The following is a 27,700-nucleotide window of genomic DNA, read 5'->3' on the forward strand; positions in this document are numbered from 1 at the left end:
TCTTTTGACCATTTATCAGTAGGGAAATGGTTCTTAATTGTATAAATTTTAATCAGCTCCTTGAATGTTTTGAAAATAATACTCTTATCAGGAAAACTTCCCATTATTAACCTTACTAAATAAAAAGAAAAAACTATCCTAAAATATTGAAACGTGCTTTCAGAATTACCCCAAATTTTAATTGAATGTTACTCTTCTAATCACAGTAGAATGTCTTTCTCTTTTGTGCCATTTGCATTAATCATCTAATTTTTTATTTTTGAAAATAGGAAAGGAATTGAATATATGAGTAACAGCCAATGTTTCAGATTTATACAATTGTGTTCATTCCTTACCTTTTTTATGCAGTCCACATAGTTGTTATACTTCAGAGTTCCCTGGACAAATTCATGAGATGTCATAGGGAAATTGGAAGCTACAAGCTTTTCAAGAGCAAGCTTAAGGTCTTCAAGTCTTTCCCCAGTAAGATTGGTAAAGAATGGAAGAATGACCAAAGCTTGACTCTGTTAAGGAAATGTCAACAATAACAGATACATGAGATTGTATAAAAGCAGCCAATAGTCTATGCTGATTAACTGAAATGATTATTCACTAAAAGTCATTAAAATAAGAGCTCATATGAAACGAATTATCTCATTATAATGCTTTACTTTTATTATATGGGTAAAATCTAAATCAAAGCCTCAGTCTCAGTCTTCCTTCTTTTTTCACTCACTGACTAGAATCTTGGAGAACATATAGGAAAACCCGTGTATATGTGTATTTATATGTGTGTTTATGCACATACATGTACACATACAATTACATGTATTGTATAATTATACTATAAACTCACAGGATATTTTCTCTTAATCCATACAGACTTTGTTACTCTGTATAGATCCATGACAAGATGGGAATTAAGCCTGCACCTTTAGAACTGGTTCAGGATTCCAGAGTTGCACCTCACTGGGGTAGGATACCTCCTATCTTCCTCACTGAGGCTGAAAATTACTCAAAAGGAAAAGCAGAAAGGTAGATGTCTTGAATAATCTCCAAAATTCTCTCTCCAAGACCATAAGAATTCTCTTTCTCTACAACATCCTATAAGTTTTCACATAAAAGAAAATAATATAACTTGCCTTTAAATTCAGACCCAACTTTGGATCATCTAATAAACGGGTATATGTGGTGAAGACGTCCAAGAAAGCTCCATGATTTATACTAAAAGATACCGATGAGTCTATCTGAAGGGATTAAAAACCAACAATAATAATTTAGACAGTTTCTATACATTCCTAAAAGACTATTACTTTCCCTACATTTCCCCAGATTTTAAATTTCACAAATGGAACGTAATTCTTTAGGCTTTAATTATTTTTCTAAAAGATTTTACAAATTAAGATAAACTAATATAAAACAAATAAAAAGCACTATGCAAAGCAAAACTCACTCCACAAATACAAGATTCAGAACATCCTATGAAATAATGAAAATGACATATACTGCTATTACAAAACCAAAATTTTAAAATGCACTTAATCATAACCTATCTTCATCACACCAACATTTTAAGAAACTTCAGAAAGAAATTGCTTAATACACATATTTTGGAGAAGGCTATAAATATAATAGCAATTTTAAAATAACTGCAAAATACCTGCAGAATTTTAGCCATCAGAGTTAAAACTGCCATTTTACTTTCTGGAGCAGAGTCTTTGGCCCACCATGCATCAAGTTTCTTCCAATTTTGAAGAATTGTTGCCACTAATTTCATTCCTTGCTGCTTTCGTACAGCTCGATCCCGGAAACTCTGATCTAACATACCATTCAAAATGGAACCCACCTGAAATGAAAAGTTTTCTTTATAGACACTGAGTGACATTTTTTAACACAGCATCATATTAAAGGAATATTTCTTGCTTCTTGAGACTAACAAAAAATGCAAAAAAAGTTGCTTACTTTTGTATACACCAAAGAAAGGTTTTTTCATGGCATGACTACTTACAGTCAAATATATTCTGAGTTAATAAAGAAATTTCTACTTATGACAGAGTCACAAAACAATCCTCTGCAGCAGATGCTAACAGGTAGTGCTATTGCTAATCTTAGAATAAAGGATATAAACTTTAAGAATTGATCTACTCTACCTTAACAGGATAAAGTAAATACACAAACAGAAATAGAAAAATAATAAATTCTATTAAAAATTGTTTTTAAAGTAAAACATCAGAAGATGGCAGAGTAGAAACACACACACACCTAGCTCCGAACCCACAGCCCATAAAATATCTGTAAAAAAGAACTGCCAATAAATTCCAGAGCAGCAGAAGCCACAGAACAGCGGAGCGGACGAGATTTCTGTTCCAGAGAGCCTGAAAACCTCTCGCAAAAGGTCCTTCATGCTGCGGACACGGAGCAGAGCCCAGCTCTGCGTTGGCCGCCCGGCGCCAAGAGGAGCGGATCCAAGCAGGCTTCAGGGACAGAATCTCCAGCAGCCGCGCGGGTCCCTCCACCCACAGGTGACAAGGGTTGGTGAGAGGGTCTCTTTGGCGGGTCGAGAGGGGAGTGGGGTGCCCCCATAACTCAGGCCCCCTCAGGAGGCAGCAGTGGAGGTGGGAGCAGACTGGGGCTCCCCAAGCAGGCAGGAGCCGGGATCCATTGTTGAAGGTTTCTACATAAACCCCCTGAGGGAACTGAGCCCGTGAGGCAACCCTGCCCCCACCTGAGCACCTGAACTTAATCTCACATTGAATAGCAGCCCCGCCCCGGGGAAGCCCTGAGGCTGGGGAGCAGCATTTGAATCTCAGACCCCAAGCACTGGCTGGGTGGATCTGGAGGCAAAGTGGGTGTGAAGAGGATATTCAGAAGTCAAGTCACTGGCTGGGAAAATGCCCAGAAAAGGGAAAAAAACGAAGACTATAGAAGGTTACTTTCTTGGTGAACAGGAATTTCCTCCCTTCCTTTCTGATGAGGGAAAGACACCATCAGGGAAAGACACAGAAGTCAAGGCTTCTGTATCCCAGCCCACTCAATGGGCTCAGACCATGGAAGAGCTCAAAAAGAGCTCAAAAAATTTTGAAAATCAAGTTAGAGAGGTGGAGGAAAAACTGGGAAGAGCAATGAGAGACATGCAAGCAAAGCATGAACAGCAGGTCAGCACCCTGCTAAAGGAGACCCCAAAAAAATGCTGAAGAAAATAACACCCTGAAAAATAGGCCAATGAGGAGAAGAATGCTTTCAAAAGCAGAATTAGCCAAATGGAAAAGGAGATTCAAAAGCTCACTGAAGAAAATAGTTCTTTCAAAATTAGAATGGAACAGATGGAGGCTAATGACTTTATGAGAAACCAAGAAATCACAAAACAAAACCAAAAGAATGAAAAAATGGAAGAGAATGTGAAATATCTCACTGGAAAAACAACTGACCTGGAAAATAGATCCAGGAGAGACAATTTAAAAATTATGGGACTACCTGAAAGCCTTGATCAAAAAAAGGGCCTAGACATCTTCTTTTATGAAATTATCAAGGAAAACTGCCCTAATATTCCAGAACCAGAAGGCAAAATAAATATTGAAAGAATCCACCGATCACCACCTGAAAAAGATCCAAAAAGAGAAACTCCTAAGGAACATTGTGGCCAAATTCCAGAGTTCCCAGGTCAAGGAGAAAATATTGCAAGCAGCTAGAAAAAAACAATTCAAGTATTGTGGAAATACAATCAGGATAACACAAGATCTAGCAGCTTCTACATTAATGGATCGAAGGGCATGGAATAGGATATTCCAGAAGTCAAAGGAACTAGGACTAAAACCAAGAATCACCTACCCAGAAAAACTGAGTATAATACTTCAGGGGAAAAAATGGTCTTTCAATGAAATAGAGGACTTTCAAGCATTCTTGATGAAAAGACCAGAGCTGAAAAGAAAATTTGACTTTCAAACACAAGAATGAAGAGAAGCATGAAAAGGTAAACAGCAAAGAGAAGTCATAAGGGACTTATAAAAGTTGAACTGTTTACATTCCCACATGGAAAGACAATATTTGTAACTCTTGAAACTTTTCAGTATCTGGGTACTGGGTGGGATTACACACACACACATGCACACACACACACACAGAGACAGAGTGCGCAGAGTGAATTGAAGAGGATGGGATCATATCTTAAAAAAAAAAATGAAATCAAGCAGTGAGAGAGAAATATATTGGGAGGAGAAAGGGAGAAATGGAATGGGGCAAATTATCTCTCATAAAAGAGGCAAGCGTAAGACTTTTTTAGTTTAGGGAAAAAGAGGGGAGGTGAGAGATAAACATGAAGTTTACTCTCATCACATTCCACTAAAGGAAGGAATAAAATGCACACTCATTTTGGTATGAAAACCTATCTTACAATACAGGAAAGTGGGGGATAAGGGGATAAACAGGGTGGGGGGGACTATGGAAGGGAGGGCATGGGGAGGAGGGAGCAATTTGAGGTCGATACTCATGGGGAGGGACAGGATCAATAGAGAGAATAGAAGTAATTGGGGGCAGGATAGGATGGAGGGAAATATAGTTAGTCTTATACAACACGACTATTATGGAAGTCATTTGCAAAACTACACAGATTTGGCCTATATTGAATTGATTGCCTTCCAAAGGGAGGGGGTGGGGAGGGAGGGAGGAAAAGAAGTTGGAACTCAAAGTTTTAGGAACAACTGTCGAGTACTGTTCTTGCCGCTAGGAAATAAGAAATACAGGTAAAGGGGTAAAGAAAGTTATTTGGCCCTACAGGACAGAGGAGAGGATGGAGACAAGGGCAGAGAGGGATGATACAGGAGAGAGCAGATTGGTGATGGGGGGCAATTAGAATGCTCGGTGTTTTGGGGTGGGGGGAGGGGACGGGGGGGAGAAAATCTGGAACCCAAAATTCTGTGAAAATGAATGTTAAAAGTTAAATAAATTAATTAAAAAATAAAGTAAAACATTAATCTTGCCCCAATTGCATGGCAATGCAGATTTTACTGATACCAAAAACCTGTCATAAACTAAATATTCTAGAAAATGAAGAATCATGAAAAATTAGGAAGTCAAAGAAACCCAACATTTCAACACTGGATACGACCTAGAAATTATCAAGGAAGAGGTTTCTACTACCTCCACCAATAGTTTTCTTTTTTTAAATGACAAGATATTCTGGGTAATTTGTGACAATTTCTATATAATTGTTCAAAGAAAATGATTCAATACCATTTTGCCATTATCCGAAGACGATTTCATAAGCTCTAATATAGCAGTATCAAGATTTTTCAGTAGTTCAGTGTTGATGACTTCTGAGAACAGGCTATAGAAATATTCTCCATGGGAGAAGCTGATTAGATTCTTCTGGAATGTTCCTGAGAGTGGTACAGAGAGCACCACTGTGTTCAACAGAAGATTCACTAGCTCTTCACACTATGAAAAGGAAGAAAAGCTGTAACATTCTCATTTTAAAATATAATTTAGGAAAAATTCTTTAAATAGTTGGTTTTTTTGAAGCAGAAAATAAATCAGTACTAAAGAAATTAAATGCTTGATGTAATATAATTCTAGATCTTTTTCTTTTGAAAAAATTTGTATTTTATCATGTAGCTAGTAAAATCTATTTCTTGATAAAAATGAAAGATGGGCCCTTTCAGCCACTGATATACTTTCATTTATAATAAATATATTGAGGACCACCGAGTCCAACCTCCAATCTCTACAAAAGAACCTGGTGTGAAACACAGAATTACAGAATTCTGAAACTCAGTCACCTTAAATATCACACATATGACCCTCCTGAAGTGAATGTGGGCTCATTTTGTCCAAAGAAGACAACGGCTATATTACAAATCTTTGGAAATGAACCTCAAAGAATATAATTTTGTTTCTATTCTCCATACTACAAGTTTGGAAAGAGTTTTAAATTGCCATATAGCTCCATATCATTGGCACAGGGATCTCAGGGTGAGGCTGGAGTGGTGTTGAGGAATCCCTATGTTCTCCCAGAGGTTTTTTCTCCCGAAGGAAAATATTTCATGACGTTTTCATATATTGCTACATACTCCTTTACTCCATTAAAAATTATGCAATGGGAAGAGTTTCATGTAAAATCATTTTAAATTAGTTAATACAATGACTCTTACCCAGAAAAAAGACCATAAAAATAACTTTGAAAGCAAGAAAGATGAGAGGCAGTATGCCAAAGCAGACCCAAGTCATTAAATCTTAGCATCTCAGGCATGTGAACTCTGGTACCTTACTCTCCCCCTTCCAGTCTTCTTACACATTACTGCTCTCTTGGCAGACGGACCTACTGGAGATTCCTCACATTCCTGCATCTTCTGTCTCCAAAAGTTTGTACTTATCTCTCATTCCTGGAATTCACTTTCTCCTTACCTTGGTATCTCCTTACTCTAAGTTCAATGCTCATTTTCCTACACAGTGTAGGATCAGCAAAGCTAAAAGGCTGTTTACCTTTAAGTTTGGAGGGACGGTACTACTAAAAATTTCTACATTCCATACATTAGTGTTTCTATGCAAGAAGACACTAAACTATATTTTTCTCTTTTCTTTACACTGAAAGAAATTAATAATACATAATTAAATCTAATTACAAGATCTGTAGGAAATTTAAAAAATTTTTCAATTACTATCAAATGAAATTATTTCCAAATGAAAAGTTATACTCAAATTCCACATTCAAAAAGCTATTTTCAATCCGTTTATGGATTTTTGTCCCTTTCTCAACTTGTTCTGAAAACAGCATTTTCTGTATCTGCTTAACACTATGAAATGTACTAATCTAGTCAATTAATAAGCATTTATTGAGAGCTTATTGTGTGCCCGGCATGGTGATAAGTGCTAAGGACTTAAATGAGGACAAAAACAAAACTCCTTCTCTCACATAGATCACAATATATTCCAACGGAGGAGATAATATCCAAATAACTATGCCTATACAATATAGGTAATCTCAAAGAGAAGGCGCTAGAAGCTAGCGGGAAGCAGTCACTAGGGAAGAACTTTTCCAGAAGGTGGGATCTGAATTGAGTCCTAAAGCATCCCAGGCAAGGAAGATAGCCAGTGAAAAGGCACAGAATGGAAGATGTAGTGCCATGTTTGAGAAACAAAAAGCTGGACAGCCAGTATTGCTGAATATTAGATGCACAGAGGGGAGAAAAGTAAAAGGTGATGAAAAAGGTAGGAAGGGGCTAGGTTATGAAGCACTTTAAATGACAAGAGATTTTATATTTAATACTGGAAGTAACAGAGAGACAATGACTGGTGTATAGTGAGTAGTAGGGTAAAGAGATTTTTGCTTCAAGAAAATTGCATGCAACTGAGTGGAAAACTGCAATGGTAATTTAAAGGCGGAGATCTTTCCCATTAATTAATAGGCCCATGTGACCTGCTTAAATCACGTGGAAGCCTGTCACATGTGGTGAGAGGAGCTTGCTGAACGGGTAGAACAGGAAGGGTGGAACAGGATGAGGCAGGAAGAGAGAGGGCACAGGCAAGCAGACAGCTAGGTTCCCAAGTGTTTGTGGGAAGGACCAAGAGGGGGAGGGGAGGCTTGGGAATGCCCATGGCCCCTGCAGTGACAATGTGTACTGACTTCTTGGTTACTAGGAGGGATCTGGCTCTCTGGTGTCTGCCTTCTATATGGAGAGTCTGCTGTACTTTGTGATTCAGAACTATGCCTGGGCGATACAAGGATAGACTTGAGAAAAGTCAGGGGGAGCAACAGGGTATTGTCCACGTGACTGAAAGGGATGCAGATGAGAGATGAGGTGAAGGTGAAAATAACAAAACTCGGACACTCAGTGGACGTGGATTTGAATGAGAAAGTAAGGATGGCACAAGGTTGTGAGCCCAAGTGACCGTAACATGGTGGTGCAGAGGGCAGGGGATGGGAGCGAAGGTAATGAGTTCTGTTGTGGATGTGCTGGGTCTGAGATGTCCACAGGACATTCTGTTCAAGACATCTGAAGAAGTCGGTGATATGAGACTGGAACTTAGAAGAGAAATTAGGACTAGATATACAGATCTGGTAATCACCTGCACAGGCACACTCGCTGAACCCATGTGAGCTGATGAGATAGTATAAAGTAAGAAAAGAAATCGCTGTTTATTATACAGCTTTTTCTTTCCTTTTAGTTTTTAATCTGCTCACAAACTGCTAGACTCATTTGTATCAAAAATATTTAAAGGTAAATTTGGAGTTACTATCCTAATAGTAAAATTAATCAAAAGTTAAAAAGTTTAAAAAAATAAGAATGTTTAAAGGTAAATTTGGATTTGTTATCTTAATAATAAAATTTAAATTTAATATTCCAAGTATTATAAATTTTGGAGCAAAGAAAGTTATGAATAATGAAACTTTACACTCCTGCAAAGACATTTTAGACCTGACAGGAAAAAAACTACTTGAGATATTTTTCTTTACCAAAAAATTTCCCATTTTATTAACAGAAAACAAAAATGGCAAAATGCTTACTTCTCCTTCCATGTTTTCAAATTTTTCATGAAAATCTGGCAACCCTAAACATTATTTGATTACTTGGATAGCACAGGTTTTGGCAAGGAGACAAGAGCATCAAGAACAGAACACAGATCACAAAGGATTAGGAAAGCAAACACTTGACCGAAATTAAATAATTTAAGACTATCTTTGTAAGAAGTAGTCATGGAGCTCACAACAAATATAGTGTCTCTCTGGTGTTTTCAGATCTTCTGAAATAAACCAGAATAAGATTTAAGTTCCAGCCTCATGTCAAAGACAAACATTTTCCGAAGGATTAGGGATGTTCATTCCTACAGAAGACATTTACCACAATGTCCCAATTAATGAAGTGCTAAATTCTATTTCTAGAAACAAAAGAAAAATGAAGGGCTACCTCTTTCTATAATTGATACACTGCTTCACAAAACTATTTTTTTTCCTCCTACCAGTCCTCCAAAAGCAAAGGCCAACTCCAGAAGTCCACTTGCCAGTCGTTTACTACTGATTTCTAATGAGGGAAGGGCAGTCCTCTCATCTCCAGGTGCAATGCCTTTATAAACAACAGACAGGAGCTTAGCTCCAATTGGATGCGGTAGATCTGTAGCCTAAAATAAAGAAGTATTCAATAATGTAATATTAAACATTACAGCTATAAAACTTTTCCTAAATAAAGTCTATAAAAGTATTTTGTTTTAAACGCGGCAATATGTAAATTCTCATGAGATAATAAACAGTTCTCAAGCAGAAAAAAACCTAAGCTCTCAACAAATCTATGAAAAAATACCCCAAATCACTAACAAGAGAAAGGCAAATTAAACACACCTTACATCCATCAGACCAGCAAAGATGACAGAAAAGGAAATTGATAATTGTTAGGAAAGCTATGGGAGGACAAGCACACTAACGGGTGGTGCAGCTGTGAATTAGTTCAACTGTTGGAAAGCAATCTGAAACTACACCCAACAAGTCAATATGACTGCATGTATCCTTTGACCCAGAGATACCACTAGAAGAGTGTACTTCGAGGAGATCCAAGAAACTGAGAAAGGTCTCATATGTACAAAAAAACAGTAATACTTTATATTTTAGCAAAAACATTGTAAATCAAGTGAGTTTTCCATCAAGTAGGGAAAGGTTGAACCAAATACGATATAAGTGTAATGGTTATGTCATTCTTATGGTACAGGAAATGTAATGGATTATTGTGCTAAAAGAAATTATGAAAAAGACAGGTGATAAGAACCCTGGGAGAACTTGTATGAATTGATCCAGAGCGAAAGGAGTAGAATCAAGAGCCATATTTATACAATGATGATAGCACTGTAAAGGAAAACACTTAAGAGACTTAACAACTCCAATAGAGTAACTAACCATGACTCCAGAAGGCTGATAACTAAACAAGCATGACATTATTAAGTAGAGATGTGAACTGTAGGTATAGAATGAGCATACCTTTTCAGATACAATCAATATAACATTTTTTAGATGACTATACATTACCAGGGAGGGCACAAGGGGTAGATAGTGAGAGTTAGCAAAATGAAAAGAATGTCAATGAAACATTTAAAAAATATAAATGAGAGCAACATTAAGTTCAGGAGGCACAGGTAAGCAAGATATTTAATGGTTAATCACATTAAACTTAATATCTATATTTATTTGAGAATATTCATAGTTTGGCATACAGTCCTCCCTTTATGATCTTCCTTATATATGGAAATGCTATTTGTTGAAAATAGTCTAATACTAAATTTTAAAGGATATATATATATATATATATATCTTGTTCTTTATGAGCAAATGAGTTTCTTTATCTTGCAAGGTGTGTTTAATTTGGTAATGTAAACTCAATTATATTTTCTAGGGTCAATTTCCCCCACATTGACTAATTCTACACACACTATTATGGGTCTTTTTAAAAAAAATCATTTATTACTAACTTCCTAATTGTATAGGTGAATACAGAATATTGTATAGAGAATCTATAAAAGTCCAACAGGTGATTTGACACAACTTCAGAGAAAACTATTAGCAGAACTTCAAGTTTTTTAACTTTACTTTCATTTTAAAATAAGTTCAAGGTACCTGTTTGGGAGTGTGTACCTGTATCGCCAACAAGGTACAATGACAATAAGTATTTTTGGAACTCAAAGTAAACAGAATTCTCTGTATATTAAAGGTTCTCGATGAATGGTAAAAATGAATGGAAAATTCAAAACAATCAAGGCAAAAGACATGTAAATAATTTCTTTTCCATGAAAATGTTTACCTGAGACTCTACTGTAGAATGCAAAAGACCTGCTTTATGGAGCTGTTTACATGCTGACAGGATAGAAGCCATATTAGCTCTATCAAAACGAGCATCTGGATTGTATAAATCAACAGCACAAATGACTTCAATGCTGGCCAGGTAAGACAAAAGGAAAACAAAAGAAAATTAGTTTTTGATCTCAATAAATTACATCACTACAATATAGAAAACTGCTACATAGAATCATTTACAAATGTAACTATTAGTTATCTGGTACCTTTCTACCATTCCTGGAATCAGATCTGTGGGTTGGATAGCATCTGGGATAGCTCAGCTATTTCCAGGCATGTGGCAGATTAGGTATAGCTAAAGTTTTGACTTGCATCTTATTATCTGTGATTACTTCTAAGCTTTCAATCTAGAGTCTGAATTCATTAGCAAATTTTATTAGAAAACCTTCATTAATTCAACAGATTGAATATCTACTACATATAAGTCTTCAGACTTATCTTCAATAATTATATAATCTAATAACGGTCACAAGACACATACAAAAAATAAAGTAAAAAATACGCATGGCTTAGGTGGAAGACTAGACATTTTCTCTGATCCACATGACCTCTCCAAAAAAGGAATTATACAGCCTAGAATACCAAAAGCCCTGATGAGCTAACAGCAGAGAAGGTGAATTTCCTAAACCTAATTCAGCACCCCTTCCCACGCTACCCATCATGATCCTTGAAAAACCAAAAGCCAGATGCTTGCTAGGCTGGGAAAGCAGCGAAGCTCTACTATACAAGAACTCAGTCAAAAAACTAAGGAAACGGGAGCCTTGAGGCAGGACACCTGTGTAGGGCTATGTAAAGCTCCATTACATCTAAAGAAAAGAATGCAGGATCCTGCTAGGGCTAATACTATCCTTACAGAAATCATTTGGGACAGAGACTGAGGCTGGACAAGTGTGAAATCACCCAGCATGAGAGGTGGCTGACAGGACTTTGAGGTTCAACCCTCTGGGAAATCACGATTAAAAAAGGAAGGAGTTTTAAAGTGAGCAATAGGGTACCATATAGGGAAAAGACTGAAATTATTAAAGAAAAAAAAACTCAGCAAAGGCCTTGAGCAAAAGCAGATAAACCAACAGAGAAGATATTAATAACAGAAGGGAATATATGATCTCAAGATGAGCTCAGTACAGATATCTGTGAGTGAATGTTGCAAGAAAAAGGAAAATGAATCAACACCTGGGGAATCCCAAGAGCGCATGGAACCATAGCAGAATGTTCCTGAATGGCTTAGAAGTAAGAATTGTAAAATTGGTATTTATGGCCTACACAACAGAAATATTGTCAGAATAGAATATCTTGAATCTACAGTGGTCTCACTAAAAAAAATAAAAGGGAATAACTGATGGCAAATGCAAATATATATAAGGGAAGGACAATCGTGAAGAGGAAGAGTAAAAAGCACAAATGTTAAAAAGAAAAACGATCACCATACAAAAATATGCTAATCCCAAAGACAAAACACAGAGAGACAACCTAAGAATTATAGGTCTTGCAGAAGAACATGACAAGTCAGAAAACTCAAATGCTAAAGTGCAAGAAATAATACAAGAAAACTGCCCAGGAACATCTGCAACAGAAAACAAATATCCATCAAAAGACCCCAAAAGTCTCTAGGAAAAAAATGTTGTGTTGCAAATTCCAAGATACACAGTCTTTCAATTTTATAATTCCAATAATGGCAATAAATTCTCCAAGCAACCAGGAAAAACACCATCAAATATGAAGAAGTCAGTAACACAAAACTATTCTACATTTACCAGAAACTGCAAGAAGGGATGGAATACTGTGTTCTGAAGAGCAAGTAACAATGTGTTCAAGATGCAACCCAAGGTGACATACCCTGTAAACCTAAGCCTAACCATTAATGAAAAAGATAGACATTCAATAAAAAAAGATTTGAAGCATTCCTAGAAAGAAAACCAGACTTCAATAAATTATGTGTTTTGCAAACAAGCCCAAACAACATACAAGAAAAGTAAACAAATACAATAATCAAGGACAGCAAAAAAATACAACAGAGTTACTACTGAATGACTACAGTGAAGGCCAAAGGTTAATAATGAACTACACAATCAGGGACATAGGAAAATTCCTACCAGTGGGCAAAATCCTCTCTATATCCTATAGGAATACATATTTTTAAGAGGGGGTTGAGGATGAGAATGACACAAGAACTGCTGAGACCCAAAATAAGTATCTTTGAAGTTTAATTTTATAAGGAATAGAGAAACTAAAAAGTAATTAAAGACTGTAAATCAGAGAATGAAACTCTAGAATAGATAGATGGAGAACATAAATAATGAAAAGAATAAGGGGAAGAAACCTCTTTTTAGAAAAAGTAAAAAATGAGATTTTTAAAAAAGTGATGAACAAAATAAACTGAGGCGGAGAAAAGGAAGGAGTAACTGAGAGAAAAAAAGAATTAACCACATGAAAGGAAGGAAGAAGAAGTTAAGCAAAACTCTAACAAAAAAGTAACAAAAAGGAAGCAAAGAGTGGAGGTTTGAGGGCGAAGAAAAGACAGTTGGGGGAATAAAGCTGCCGTCATAAAGAGGAACGAGAAGGAAGTGGGGAGGGAGAAAAAGAAACAATTTTGGGGAAAAAAGATACAAAGAGGCTTGGAAGTTTATAGAAGAGAAAGATTACTGTAAGTTGGGGAAATAGGAGGTAGAAATCAGGAAAGGCTTCTGAAAAGCACTGGGCCTTTGAAGGCTGGCTAGGAACTAGAACTTGGAGCTGAAGATACGAAAAGATAAGTGGTTCAGTTTCACTGCAAGGTAGGCTGCATGAAAGGAAGTAGTGGTAAATGAAAAGGTAGAAGTAGTATCAGTTGTGCTATGAACTTGTTTTGAAAACATGAATTTGTTCCAACTCAACTGATATTAGGGAAGATTTCTACTGTTAACATAAATTTTGAGCTGGTTTACATATGACTGATTATGCATATATTACACTTCATAATAATTCAAAAGCTGCCATTATTCTGCCAACTTCTACAAGAAAATTTCAGATCTTTGTCAACATCACCTGCCATATTTATATATCTTCTGATGAAATAGGTGCTGTAGGTGGAGGAAGCTAGTCTATTATGTCATTCTTTCCCCCTCTCCAATATCTTATGAGTCTAGGCCCATGGGAAATTGGACTTAGAGTAGCAGCTAGAGACATTGGACTGCCACTGTTTTACTGGTGTATTTATTTCTTCACCATTTAACATGTATAAAACTGGGCTACCATTTTTATCAAGGTCCTATCTTTTTTTTTTCAAGTATCATTGATGGAGCTATTGAGCTCTATGTCCCATTTTCCCCCATAAACCGGTTATTTTTATTTCTCAACTTCACTGGTACTTTTTTGAGGAACACATAAGTCAGTTACAACAGAACTGACTGGACGATAGTAGCAAATCATGGAAGGTCCTGAATGCTAAGCAAAATACTGTAATTTTTTATTTCACAGGGAAGCCATTTTGAGTGAGCAGAGTTTATGTGATAAAAGATACATTTTTTAGGAAAAATAACATGGCAGTGGCACATATGCTCAACTAGATATAAGGAGCAACTGGGGGGAGGGAGGAGACTCTAAATTGTCACAGTTTAAACCAGTGTTCTCCAAAGAGGGGCAAGAGGCTTAAGCTCAAGGGATACGTGACCAGTCAACTGGAGGTTACGCAGTTGAGGTGCAACCCAGCTTCTCCACAATAGTTAATTGCAAGGCTTGTCCCAAACACAATCAAAACCTATCCTTATCCCCACAGGTTCTCTCAACTCTATCCCATTCCTCTACTGTGAAATCTTCAAACCTTTATCTTACTGAGCCAGGCAAAATTCTCTAAAGATATTTATAATCCAACCACTCTTCAGTGTCTATAGCACCAACAGCAAAGGTATCATTGAGAAAACTCTACTATCTCTACACCCTATTCATCCCCCTTTCTTCCCATAAACTTCTGGTTGTTGCAGGTTTCCTTCAGAGGACAGCACTGGTGGGTAATAGTCCTGCTGCCTGTCTTTGTCCTTTAAGGGACAGAATAAGTTAAAAAAGATAAGGTATAATCCACATCACAGAAGTCATATTATCTTCACCCACTTCTTTTTCAGACTTCTATATCATTGTAGAGGGCACCAATCTCTTTCCAGTAAGCCAAATTCATAATTGCAGTGACATCTTCAATATCTCATTCTACAACCATGACCCTACATAAGGCCCCCATCATCCTCTTGACTGTAATTCCAACAGCCTACTAATTTGTACCCTTGCCTCAAAGTCTTACTCCTCTCTACACAACCACCAATACGATTTTCCTAAAATGGAAGCCTAATCATATCTCTCCTCTATTCAATAAATCCCTCTTGACTCTAAGGATTTAATATAATCTCGTTTTTACCCTATCCTTTTTCAAACTCCTATTTTTCTGTGTAAGCTTCATAATATATCTATAAATAAATTATAACCACACTTGCACACGTATGTAATTTACAAATAAATAAATAAACACACATTGGACATGTGTTCTCAAATTTGTTTTTACTGATGGTCAAAAAATATTTAGAGAATACTAACATAAGAGAAAGGTAATAAATGACTAAATCAGCAGGGAAATAAATGGAAAGAATGAGGTCAATATAAAAATATTTTAAGCAGAGGTAGAACTGACAGGATTTACCTTTTCCAATAGCTACGGGAGAAAAGGGAGATAGAATAAACTAAGATGATAACAGAAGTTTTAAGCCAAACTGCACCATGAACTGTACCTTGAACAGAAATAGCTAACCCAGAAAGAACAGCAGGTTTTAGGAGGATAGTGAATTTAGTTTTGACCTTTTTAGTTGAATGTACTGGTAAAACATCCAGGCTGAAGATATTCAGTAAAAAGTAGGAAATAATATATCCTAGTATTCAAATAATTCATTTGAGACATGAGAAACATTGAAAATACCACTCATCTCTGGTCAGAATCATTAAATAAGTAATTTTTACTGCAAAGCTATACTAAGTTATGGTTTTCAATTTAAATGCATACCTTTGCGGTGTTATTTTTTTCTTTATGTTGATTTCTAAAGATTCCTTATATGGAGACTTTTTTAAGGCTTTCATAAGGTTCACACAGACACTGGGAAGATTATTCATCACTTGTACATCAGCTATGTTAAAACCAATACTTGATGGATCACACAATGTTTTGACTAAGAGTTCCATAAAGTAAGTGTTAAGTAAATCCTTCTCAAGAAGCTGTAAAAATAATTCAAATCAAATAAGTTATTTTAGTTAACAGCTATTAATATCCTTCTATAATACCACAATCTCATTAATTTCTTATCTGCAAAATTGAGCTAAGGGTCTAAGATCACTGGATCATAAAATATAACAAAGGACAGAATAACAAAAGAAAACTAAGTATTCAGAGATACTAGGTTTCTTCTTACTCTAGGAAATGTATATAACATGCAATTTTCATTTTATTTTTCCTTTCAAGAGTGATTAGTTGCTAAAAAAAACCAAAGAAATACTAAATAAAAACCTGAGCAATTTGTAAATATCACTTTAAGCCTGATTAGTGACTACAAAAGAAAAAAATCCGAAGTGCTATTAAAACTGATCCAATTGTGCTCACCAACGACATTCACCTTAATCATGAGGTGATCCAACTGAGTTGGATCTGTTACAACAGCTAAGCCCCCTTTCAGCACTGCTTTTTTTCTGACAGCCCTGAAGGCAACTCCAAAAGATGAGTTCCAAAAACAGTCTGGGCAATGGCAGCATTATTGGAATAAATGCATGGCCTCCCAAGCTGCCTACTCTGAATGATAATCTTTGAATGTACAAATTCCATGATTTGTCTTTTAAACATCTCACTGCTTTTTAATTTATGTGTTTCTGGTTTTCACTAAACTAGCTATGATCAAAAGCACAGTATTACTGCAGTATTACTTTTGACCAATTCCTCACAGCTTGATATTGCCTAGCCTCCTATCATATCCTACAATTTCCTTTATTGTTTGGTTAATAACTTAAGCTTTTTTAAAAAACCAATTATGTTTAAAGAATTCTAAACTTGGAATATGCTTATACAGTAAGTATGATAAATAAAATGACTATTACAAGGGTTATCAATTAAAAAGATTGCTTTTTGGCAATCCTACCTTCCAGACATCCGGACAAGTATTTAGAAGCATTGAGGAAAATTCCATAATTCTGACCACAATTGTACACTTGCTGTAATTATATTCTTCCCTTTCTTGGGGGCTGAACACATTCCCTTTCACTCCAGTGCCAAAGCATTTTTCTGCAGCCCTAATATCATGAAGAGCAATATTTTCTAAGAAAAATCCCACAGCTTTCAGAAATGAAGACTTTGCTTTTGTACCTAGAAATGTCAGTGTAAGAAAGACAATTATTATACCATTCTCTAATTCAAAACATGTCCAAGTATTTTATTCTAAACCCAAAAGAGTCTTCATAGAAAGGTACAATAAAACAAGTACTTCATTAGAAGAGTTGTCACAATTTAAGACACTGATAAGTTGGTGAGCACCTGAGGATAACCAGGATAACGAAACGAAAGGGTTTTCAATTCATGCACACAAGAGGTCAGCTGAAGGAATTAGGGATGTTTAGTTTGATGAAGCTAAATACAGTGGGATGAAAGGGAAGAGGACTGTATTGATAACGCATTTTTTGTTTTAGTATGATCAAGTGCCTCTGATTGAATAATGTGATTAAAGAAGATCTTCCTCACCCACTAGGGCCTGGGAAGATTTGTAGGAAGGCCCACACCTTTTGTTAATGAGGAACTGGTTCTCAAATGCTGTGATCCCCTCTGGCTCTAAAAAGTATATAAAGACTCTGAGGTGAGGTTTTACTTGGAGGGGGGGTGCTTACTGATTAGAAATGTTTGTTTGGCCAGACAAGACTGTGGGAAGCTGCTAAGCACCCCTCTCCCCTCTTCCTTCCCCCTGGCTTTGAAAACCCAGATGTTGGTGCTTCTCTCTCTGGTAACTATGTATGCATGGTCAGACGGTCTGTTGATTTGTGATGTGTGTATTGCTTATGTCAGGTAGCTGGAAGCACTGTCTGTCGATTTTGACTTCCTTGCATTTTCTCTGAAGTTCAGGGTGCTGACTTTTCCCCTGAACCAAGTGAATGATATATGTGCTTGATCAAAGTGATTGTTGACCCCTCCAAAAGTTGCTTTCTTTTGAAAAAAAGCAGATCAAAGAACCTGTGGTAGCAGACCCTCCTATGTAAGTTGGGATCCTTGCTTTTACAAGGACATGTCAGAATTCTTCAATTACATAAAAGGTTGTCATGTGAAAATATGATTATATATGTTCTACTTGGCTTCGGAGAGAATTGCCAGAAGCCAGGTGCAGAAGTTTCAAATAGAACAATTTAGGCCAGATGTCAAAAAAAACTTCCTAATAAGGACAGCTATCCATCAGTAGAAGGGGCTGCCTCAGATTTCCCTTCACTGGTGAGCCTTCAAGCAGAAGATGGGTAATCATTCATGCATGCTGTAGTGAAGATTTTTTTAGGAGGCACAGGTAGAAAGCAGATGGCTGTTGGGATTCCGTTCAGTTCTAAAATTCTGTGCTTCTGTTATGGGCCAATAAAAGCTAGAAACATAAAGTTTTCACTTATTTTCCAAACAGAGTTCAATTTCTGATTCTATAGTAAGAACTAAAAATATGTAAATAAAAATACCATAAAGAAAATTAAATCTTACAAAGCAATTTTCTAGTTTTGGACTTCAGACTATTAAATTTCTTTTTAAAAACGAAAATGCAAATACCTCCTGTCAGTTCAGTGATAACATAACATACTATTAGGAGCAAAAAAGGTATAGTAAGAAGTCACTGAAGAATTTTAAATGGCCAGTGTTCAGAGAGCCTAATGATTCTTAATTCTATAATCATGAAAGTCCTCTGGCTAAACGAAATTACTATTTTTCAAATAGGGTACCCTTTTAACCTTTCTGAGACAACCATGATTCTTCAACATTTTGATCTCTGGCTCATTGCAAATAAAAGACCCTGAAGACTATTTACCCTATCAGTTCTCACAAGCCAGACTTTAAAAAAAAAAAAAAGTACCCTTTAATCTACTTCTCACTCAGTCACATATCCCCTGTTATATGTAAAGAAAAAGAAGACCAGGAAAAGGGGTCAAAATAGATTGTATAGGAGGAAACAGGAGAGAAAACAAAAGACCTTTGGGATATAATCCCATTCAATTCCACTTTACTGCCTTCTACATTCCCATTCCTACAGAAAGCCCATTTCATTCCAAAAATAAATAAGATTATTCAAAATACACAACCTGCCTCTTTTCCCCTTTCTTCCAATACTGTTTGAGTGATTCACCTAGACATCAATATGTCAAATTCCTTGATTCACCTTGATACCAAGATATTTCACACTTCGTACATATTTTTAGACCATGGACCATGAATGAACAGTGGCCACACACAGAGATCACAGTTCTACCAAAACTAATCCTATCATTTTAAAAAGGCATAAAACATTTGAAGATGCAAGCAAATTAAAACACAAGACTATAGAAAATAGGAGAAAAATCAAAGGGCTCTGATACATATTTTAATGTTATATGAATTAAAACTTTAGAAACCTAATATCAAGAAGTTAAACCAGCACACTACTCATTAATACCTCTAATTCTTAGTAATCTAGTAATTCAATCCTTTAAAGGATTTAAAAGATTTAAAGGACTTGTGATTTCACTGCTATTGCACTCCCTCCATTAATTTGGATCCAAAACTGTTTTGCCTTAGAAAATCAGTTTTTTATGAATTAATATGGCCAAAAAATTAACCATCAGGTGTCCAACCCTTTCACAAGGAGCTTCCCCAAACTGAGACAGGTGTCCAGGTCACTGACAAGCTTTTACCTGAAGCTTCCAAGTTAGCAGCACCAATCAGAGGTACTACTCTGCTACAATATTCTGGAGCCCAGAGTCACACTTATTCCATGTTTTCTAAGCCTCTGCAATAGGACTAAAATGGAATAAAAAATTTCCCAGAGTAAAGACCAAATATTACAGCACAAATTTTACGTACCTAATATCTCTTGTGCTTTGACAGCTCTCTCTTCAATAAATGTATTGTAACACTCCAAAGCTGCTAAAAGCATATCCATCCACTGCACTACAGCTCTTAAAGTAAAGGGTCCTTGCAAATCAAAGAGGGTAGGTTGAGCCAAGATTCCTGACAAATGATCACTAACATTGCCTGCTCCTTCAAATCTATTTATGAGGAAAGAAATGTCTTCTTTTTTGAGAATGTCAGTCAACCAACAAGATGGAGATCTGTTGCCTTAAAAAAAAAACAAACAAGGTTTAATGTTATCAAAATCAGAACATTTTACATGGAACCAAATTTTTGTTTTTGTAATCAAATCATTATGACTAATGAAAAGCAGCAAGAGAGCAGGAATAAAAACTTAAATGTACTTGGAATATAAAACTAAGAAGAACATACTTTATTTTGGGTTTTAGAATATTTCAGATAAATTTTCACATCTAAGGTCATATATATTTTGTTATCATGATAACTTTCTATATATACTTCTCTTTATATATAAATATATTTTTCATTTCTGATGTTGTTCCAGACTTGTTACTTCACACAGTGCAAGCAACTCAAGGAAAGTAAAGTCCTTCTACCAATTCAAATGGACACCTGTTCTATACTTAAAATGTTGCATAGGGCATTAAAAGGTTAAAATCTGGCCAGGATCACACAACCAGAAATAGCAGAAATAGGATTTCAACCAAAGGTCTTCCTAGCTCCAAGGGCTATACATCTATACCCATACAATTAAAACGTTACTCTACACAATATTAACAATGAGAGCATGGCAGAGAAGAATGAAGGCAAACTCTGGCTGTAGAATTTGGTACTGATAACTACCCTCTTTCCTCTCTGGCTCTTTATAATACTCTTCTTTCTTGGTTCTCCTTCTACCCTTCTGACCACTCCTCCAACTCCTTGTTCTATCTTCTATATACCAGACCTTAAAAGTAGGTAAACCCCACAGACCTCTCCCGGGTCTTCTCTTCTCTGTATAGATAACCTCAGCAGTTACAATGAGTTCAACTAACATCTGTATGCATATAACTCCCAGAACTCACTCACTCATTCTCCTTTTCTGTATGTGTGTGTATGTTGTGTATATATATATATATATATATATATATATATATATATATATATATATACATATATACACACACATATATATGTATATGTATATATGTATGTATGTGCGTGTACACACACACACACACACACACACTCATCTCTGAGGTCTAGCCTAACATCACCAACTGCCTATTAGGTATTTCCATATGGCAGTCTTTAGGTACCTTAAAATCAAAATGTTCAGAACATAACTCATCATCTGATTCTCACCTCTCCCCCTTTCTGAATTTTCTGCTTTCTACTGAAAGAGCTTTCCTTCAAAGCTCCCAGCTGCACAACTTCAGAATTATCCCTGGTGGCTGCTCACTCTCCCTCACACCACATATCCATTCAATTGCCTGGTCTTGTTTTTCTATTTCTATGCCTCACATTCCAATCCTTTCTGTCCAGTCACATGGCCTTGACTATTGTAATAGCCTCCTAATTGTTCTTTCACCTCTGTAATCCATCCTCCACATGGATATCAAAATTATACTCCTACAACATAGGTTGGACCACATCATTCCCTTACTCAATCAATTCCTATTGCCTCTCAGATCATATATGAACTCTTCTATTTGGCATTTAAAGCCCTTTATAAGCTTGTCTTTACAATCTTATTAAAAGCTACTTCCACTCACAGACTCTGTGGTCCTGTCACACTGGTCTCTCTCACTAACACAGAAGAGTCATATACCATCTCTGTGCTTTTGCAAGGTTTGTCTGGAAAATACTCTCTCCTCACCTCCACCTCTAGAAATCAACAATTTCCTTCAAAACTGAGCTCAAATGTCATCTCCTACATGAGGCTTTTCCTGGTGCCTGCCCTCTCCCCCACAAACGCATAATCTCCCTCAATAGAATAAGTTCCACAGGTGCAGGGGCTATTTCATTTCTGTCTTTCTGTCCTCAGTGTTTGGCATACAGAAGGTGCTTAATAAATATTCTGTGGTTATTTATTAGTATGTATGAGCTGGGTTCCTATCCTGCCTCTGATGCAAACGATGTATTAGTATCCAAATGATCCTGAGCAACACACTGTAATGAAGCAAATTTCCACACCAGTTCTCCATATAGATAAAATCACAGGAATACACCAAAACAAAATATAGATTATAACAGTTACAACAAAGTTAGGAAGATACTTTACCAAAAGTCATTATTTTCAAGCACTTAAGGCCTTCTAAAAAAAGACTGCCATTTTGTAACAATTGTCAGAGATATAACATATCCTAACTCAAAAAGTTTTACTTTTTAGTAAACTGTATTTTTAAAGATGTTCTAATTTCTGGTACCCCTCAAATAGAAACCGAACAAAAAAATTTAATGTGACCTCTACTTCGTATATTTGGCAGGATCAAAGCATTCTGATACTGGTGAGTAATATACAATATATTTCTGCACATACACAAACATATACATGTATATACACATATGATTTTTCTCAACTTTGGAACAGAGAGATTTGAAGAGTCACTGACTCATGAGAGATAAAAGAACAGTGAGTCAAATAAAAAAGAGCAAGTTAGTATAGCATTTTGAGTTTTTAAAATTAATTTTATATTTCCTATTTAGTCAAGTTTTAAATTTCACAAGAAATTAAAATTGCATCCAATAAATGCAATTTAAAAAATCTTAAATATTTCAGTTCTCTATTCTAACTAGTCAACATAGTCAAAGGGAGGAGAAGAAAAAATCTGGACACAGCTTCCTGCTAAGATGGCTACCTGAAAGAAGCAGTCTGCCCTGCTCCCATCTACCTGATACAGCCAAACACTGAATTTGTCACCAGATGGAATAATGATCAAGAAATCCAAGAAGCAACTACACCCTAGAATGACACAAGAGGTCAGAAGCCCAAAGGCAATAATGAAGTTCCCCTGGGATCCAGCACAGGGCTAGCCTCCCAGACAACCAAAGCCCACCGAGGACACAAACAGCCTGCAAAGTCCTATGTTTGGAAACCACATGAGAAACAGCTTCACTGAGAAAACCATGGTGTGGGGGACCCATGGAAGATCCTGCAGAGGTAGAGATCAGTGACCATAAAAGCGACAAACAGCCCAATGACATAGTGCTCACACCAGGACAGGTTTAAGGTCCCTGACACTGTCTTGAGATACCTGGGAGGGCCCTGAAGATCTAAGCAGGTCAACCTAAGGAAGTGGAGGTCCATGTAAAAATCTAAGGGACCCAGGACAAGACCACCTCACAGAAAAGCAAAGTAGATAGTATAGCCTGGCTCTAGTACAAAGCTCCAAATCAGGGAATAAAGTTGGAGAGATAAGTAAACTAAAAATAAAAAACAAGCAAACAAAAACACCCACCAGTATAAAAAAAGTATTGCAACTCAAACTCCATAACCACTACAAGGAGAGACTCAAGAGAAAAAAGCGAATTTTTTACAAAGACTACATGAATAAAAGGAATAAAAGCATTTTTAAAGAAAAAATTAAGAGAGACAAGTGACAAAGGGAAGAATTAGAAGAATCATAAGCTCAGAAAAGAAAGTGGCAAATCTTACCTAAACAAAAGACTTTCTCAAAACTCAAAGAGACAAAAAAGAAATCAATCATTCATTGAGAAAGCAAAAATTATGAGAACAAAAAGACTGGGTAAAAAATGGAAGAAAATTTAAACTGTAGCTAATATCAGAAACAACTGACCTGTAAACTAGTCAAGGAAAGAAAAATTTAAGAATCATTACAATTCCTGAAAGATCTAATTAAAAAAAAATCTGAGTACTATATTTCTAGAGTTCATAAATGAAAACATTATAGACCTATTAGAATCAGTAGGCAAAAATATCCCAAAGTTCCCAAATGTCTACCACTTATCTCCTTAAAGAAACCCTCCCACCAAAAAAAAAAAAAATCCTAGGAAAGTTTGAGTCAAAATCTAGAGCTTCAACCTCAAAGAAAAAAGACAGCAAAAACCCAAAAAGAAGCAGTTTGAGTATGAAAGAACTATGTTTAGGATGATACAAGATCTTTCATCTTCTATTATAAAACAAAAGAGATCTTGAATTCAATATTGAAGAAGCAAAAAATGAAGGATTACTATTATCAAGAATAACTTACCTTGCAAACCCGAGTATAACACTACAGGAAACAAAAAAAGGCCTCTCATGGAAGGGACTTTCAAGGATGTCTAATGAAAAGAGCAGAGCTGAGGGGACCTAGAGTACAATCACAAAATCCCAGAGAAACCTAAAAGGTGGTTACCTGAATAGCTGGAAGATGCCACATGATTACAGAGAGCTAATGGGGGAGAAGAAATAAATGTTCCTTCAAAATTTTAACATTCTCAAAGGGTACTGAGAGTTCAATAAGAAAAATAAAGGATCTGAGAATGGACTGGTACAAGAATTTTAAGGGAGGGAAAAAGGGGGGATAAAAGAAAAAGGAACAGATGAGTTTAGAAAGGAGGAAAATAGGGATGGAATTTGCTGTTTATCATAACTGGAGTATGTAAAAAGAATACACAAAAAAGGAAGTTATGGGAGGGGTTGGCATCAGATGAACCGTTTTCTGAAAGTGTTATGAAGGAAGGTTGAACATGAATACATACACATACAGTTTGAATGAGAGAAATATCAAACTTAACAGGAAAACAAGCAGGGATTGAAAGGAAGGAGAAAGGGGGAATTAAGAAGGAAGACAATATGTGGGAGAAAACAGTTACAAGCAAAATAAACTTCCTCATGCTAAAAGCTGGACTAAAAGGGAGGAAAAAAGAAACAGATTAGTCTTTAACAGAGATGCCTTACATGGCCTCTTAGACAACTGGGGAACAGCAGAGTAAGTTGTGTTCTATGAATATCATAGAAAATTACTGTACCATAAGGAACTATGCAAGAGACAATTCTGAGAATCCTGGGTAGTACAAAGCAATGCAGAGTGAAGTGAGCAGAATTACAGCAACAATGTAATGGAAAACAACTAGGAGAGTTTGCAGAACACTGATAAAAGGAAGGAGGAAAAGAGCAGTACACGTTTATGGGACACCCACTCTGTGCCAGGCAGTGTACCGAGTGCTTTACCAACATTACCTCATTGGATCCTCACAGCAGCCCTGCAAAGGAGATGCTGCTATTATCTGCATTTTAGAGTGGAGGACACTGAGACAGACAGTGACTTGCCTAGGGTCACACAGCTAGTAAACGTCCGTGGTAGGATTTGAACTCAGATTTACCAGACTCCAGGTCCAGCCCTCCATCTACCTCACCACCTGACTGCCTACAGCAATGATCAACCATGTTTCAGGAAGACTTATGATAAAGAATGTACCTACCTCGTGAGAGAGAGCTAGCAAATATAACATGCAGACGCGTGACCTCTGAGTGTAAATTTATTTTTCTTGGCTACGCTTATTTGTTCTTTTTTCTCTTGTTTTTCAATTGGGGGTGAGGGGAATAGGGAAGGGAAAAGTTAGCCACAGTGATGCAACAAAAGGGGGGAAACACAGTAACATTTTTTAAATAGACAAAAGAAAACAGAAGAAAGCTCAGAAAGAGGTATAGATAAGCAATACAGCTTCGGAAGCTAAGTGTACAATCTATTAAATACTGTTTTTAAGAAAAGCAAGCAGAATGAACTCAAAATTCACATTTTTATATAGAATCAACTTTCAAGGTTCTGTTTCACATGTGCCAATACTCCTCTTTGTTGCTGAAGTTCACAATTTTAAAATGAAAATATTCTGGGGAAAGGAAAGAGAAGAAGAATGGCAGAAAGGGAGAAACACATACAGAAAAGAATGGCAAGATCTCCAGAAGAAAATTTAGACACACAAATGGAGAAACACCTTCAAGAATAAATACAGAGAAAAGATGAGGATGGGCAGATGAGAAGAAATCTTATTAGCTAGATGCAAATTTGTGACGTGCCTGATGTTGAGTACAACTCAGTGCAGAACAACTCACACAGGTTAAAAAGCAACTTTGAGATTTATTTCCTCTGTGAGGCAAAATTTATTTTTTAAGAAACAATCTGACCAAAAGATTGTTTTGTTTCAACTGATTCACTTAAATCCAATTCACGTGCAAGTCAAGACATCACCCACCATCCGCTACTTTATCCCAATATTGTGATGTCATGGGGTGCTCTTTGAAAATAAAGGATAAACAACAGCAAGATTTAAAGACATTATCATTATTAAAATACTAATTTTTCCCATAAAGTTCAAAAAAGAAATATCTTGTTAATCTCCTGCTATAACAAGTGGAAACTCTCACCATTTTACATTTTTAGAGAAAAAAACGGTCATCTATCTTTATGCAGAAACAGCTAACTACTTTGTAACCTCTTTATGATGCCCTTTGATAAAGATTTATAAAGACTTCCACAATGAGAACAGTGTGGTATAGTGGGGAAGTTCCTGGATTTGGAGTCTAAGGATCTGGGTTTGTAATGACTTCTCTGTAACTTATATTCTATCACCCTGGAAGGTCAACGTTACTCCCTGGGATACAAATTTCCTGTCATCTATAAAAGTAATGAATCGGACCTGAGAGGGCCCCTAAAGTCCCTGCTGGCACTAAATCTATTGTCTAAAAACTGCAGATATAAATGAAATTAACTGTTGGTGTTTGTTCTTTATCTCAGATGAAATGGGAGGACTGATTTGGTTCTGGAGTTGTAGCTTACCTGTAACATATACAGTACCCAATGTTAACAGTAAGCAAAGAATAAATTCATTGCTTTCATTAGGATCAGATTCGAATACTTTTATTTAGAGTCTAAGACTCTTCAGTGGTAAATGTCCAGACATTTTGAAAGAGCAGAGTACAGTCACATTTATTTCACTAATTATCCACTGAAAATAGTGATATTAACTGAATATAATGTTGAGTACTGTATGATTAGAGTAATCTTGCAAATGGACTACAAAAAGTGAAAACTTTTTGAATTAAATAATTGAGAAATTTAATAAAAGTTATAGAATTCAAAATCATTTCCTCAATATGACCATTTAACAGCAGGCATTTATACAAACATTTAATTCACAATTCTTTTTAGTCAATAGATTTACTTAAAAAAACACACTAAATATTAATATGCTACATACCACTCAAGTGATATAAAAGCAAAGTTTTTCTTAAATAAACTTCAACCTCTGTATAAATTAGCATGTTTTAACAAAACATTGGTCATCGTACCTGGTAGCAAAGGAACAAATTTATAAAAAAGTTCTATGGATTTGTGTCTGCATTCTGTTTGGGGGCGTCCACACTGTGCCAAAAGCCACTTGACAAGATCCAATAAACACAGTGTTTGAAGAGGTGGAAATCCGCTAAAATAATAAGACAACAATTATAAATTAGTGGACATTACTGACCCCCCTAATCTTAACAGAAGACCCACACTAACATGTTCCAAAACCCAAAAAGCACACCACCACCACCATCATAGTGCTTACTACATGCCAGGCATTGTGCTAAGAAGTTTAAAATTACTGTCTCATTGGATTGTCACAACAGCCTTGCATGGTAGGCACTACTATTATCAGCCGTATTTTGCAGATGAGAAAACTGAGGCAAACAAGCAAAGGGCCTTGGTTTAAGAGCACAAAACAAGTAAGTGTCTGGGCTGAGCATGAACGCAGATCTTCCTGACTCCAGGCCAGTGCTCTTATCTAAGGAAGCACCTGGCCTCTTCTGACTCTCTTTCGAGTTCTAGCCAAAGTAGCCACTGAGC

At 36.3% G+C, this 27,700-nt stretch overlaps 1 protein-coding gene across 4 annotated transcripts in view; it reads right to left on the bottom strand.

The window, feature by feature from the left end:
- Positions 1 to 27,700, bottom strand: part of PRKDC (protein kinase, DNA-activated, catalytic subunit) — a 170,266-nt gene that overhangs the window by 94,845 nt on the left and 47,721 nt on the right. For all 4 annotated transcript variants that reach the window (XR_011966088.1, XR_011966089.1, XM_072604546.1 and 1 more), the window contains exons 30-39: positions 27,163 to 27,296; positions 19,881 to 20,135; positions 16,948 to 17,171; positions 15,828 to 16,036; positions 10,755 to 10,887; positions 8,932 to 9,090; positions 5,209 to 5,412; positions 1,640 to 1,825; positions 1,122 to 1,226; positions 336 to 503 (exon numbers count right to left, since the gene is read on the bottom strand). Coding sequence is in view for 2 of the 4 variants with exons in the window: in XM_072604546.1 (XP_072460647.1) it covers positions 336 to 503; positions 1,122 to 1,226; positions 1,640 to 1,825; positions 5,209 to 5,412; positions 8,932 to 9,090; positions 10,755 to 10,887; positions 15,828 to 16,036; positions 16,948 to 17,171; positions 19,881 to 20,135; positions 27,163 to 27,296 (1,777 nt within the window). In the remaining 2 variants the exon portion in view is untranslated. The remainder of the gene's footprint in view (positions 1 to 335; positions 504 to 1,121; positions 1,227 to 1,639; positions 1,826 to 5,208; positions 5,413 to 8,931; positions 9,091 to 10,754; positions 10,888 to 15,827; positions 16,037 to 16,947; positions 17,172 to 19,880; positions 20,136 to 27,162; positions 27,297 to 27,700) is intronic.

This window comes from Notamacropus eugenii, chromosome 4, assembly GCF_028372415.1.
Source record: "Notamacropus eugenii isolate mMacEug1 chromosome 4, mMacEug1.pri_v2, whole genome shotgun sequence".
NCBI lineage: Eukaryota > Metazoa > Chordata > Mammalia > Diprotodontia > Macropodidae > Notamacropus > Notamacropus eugenii.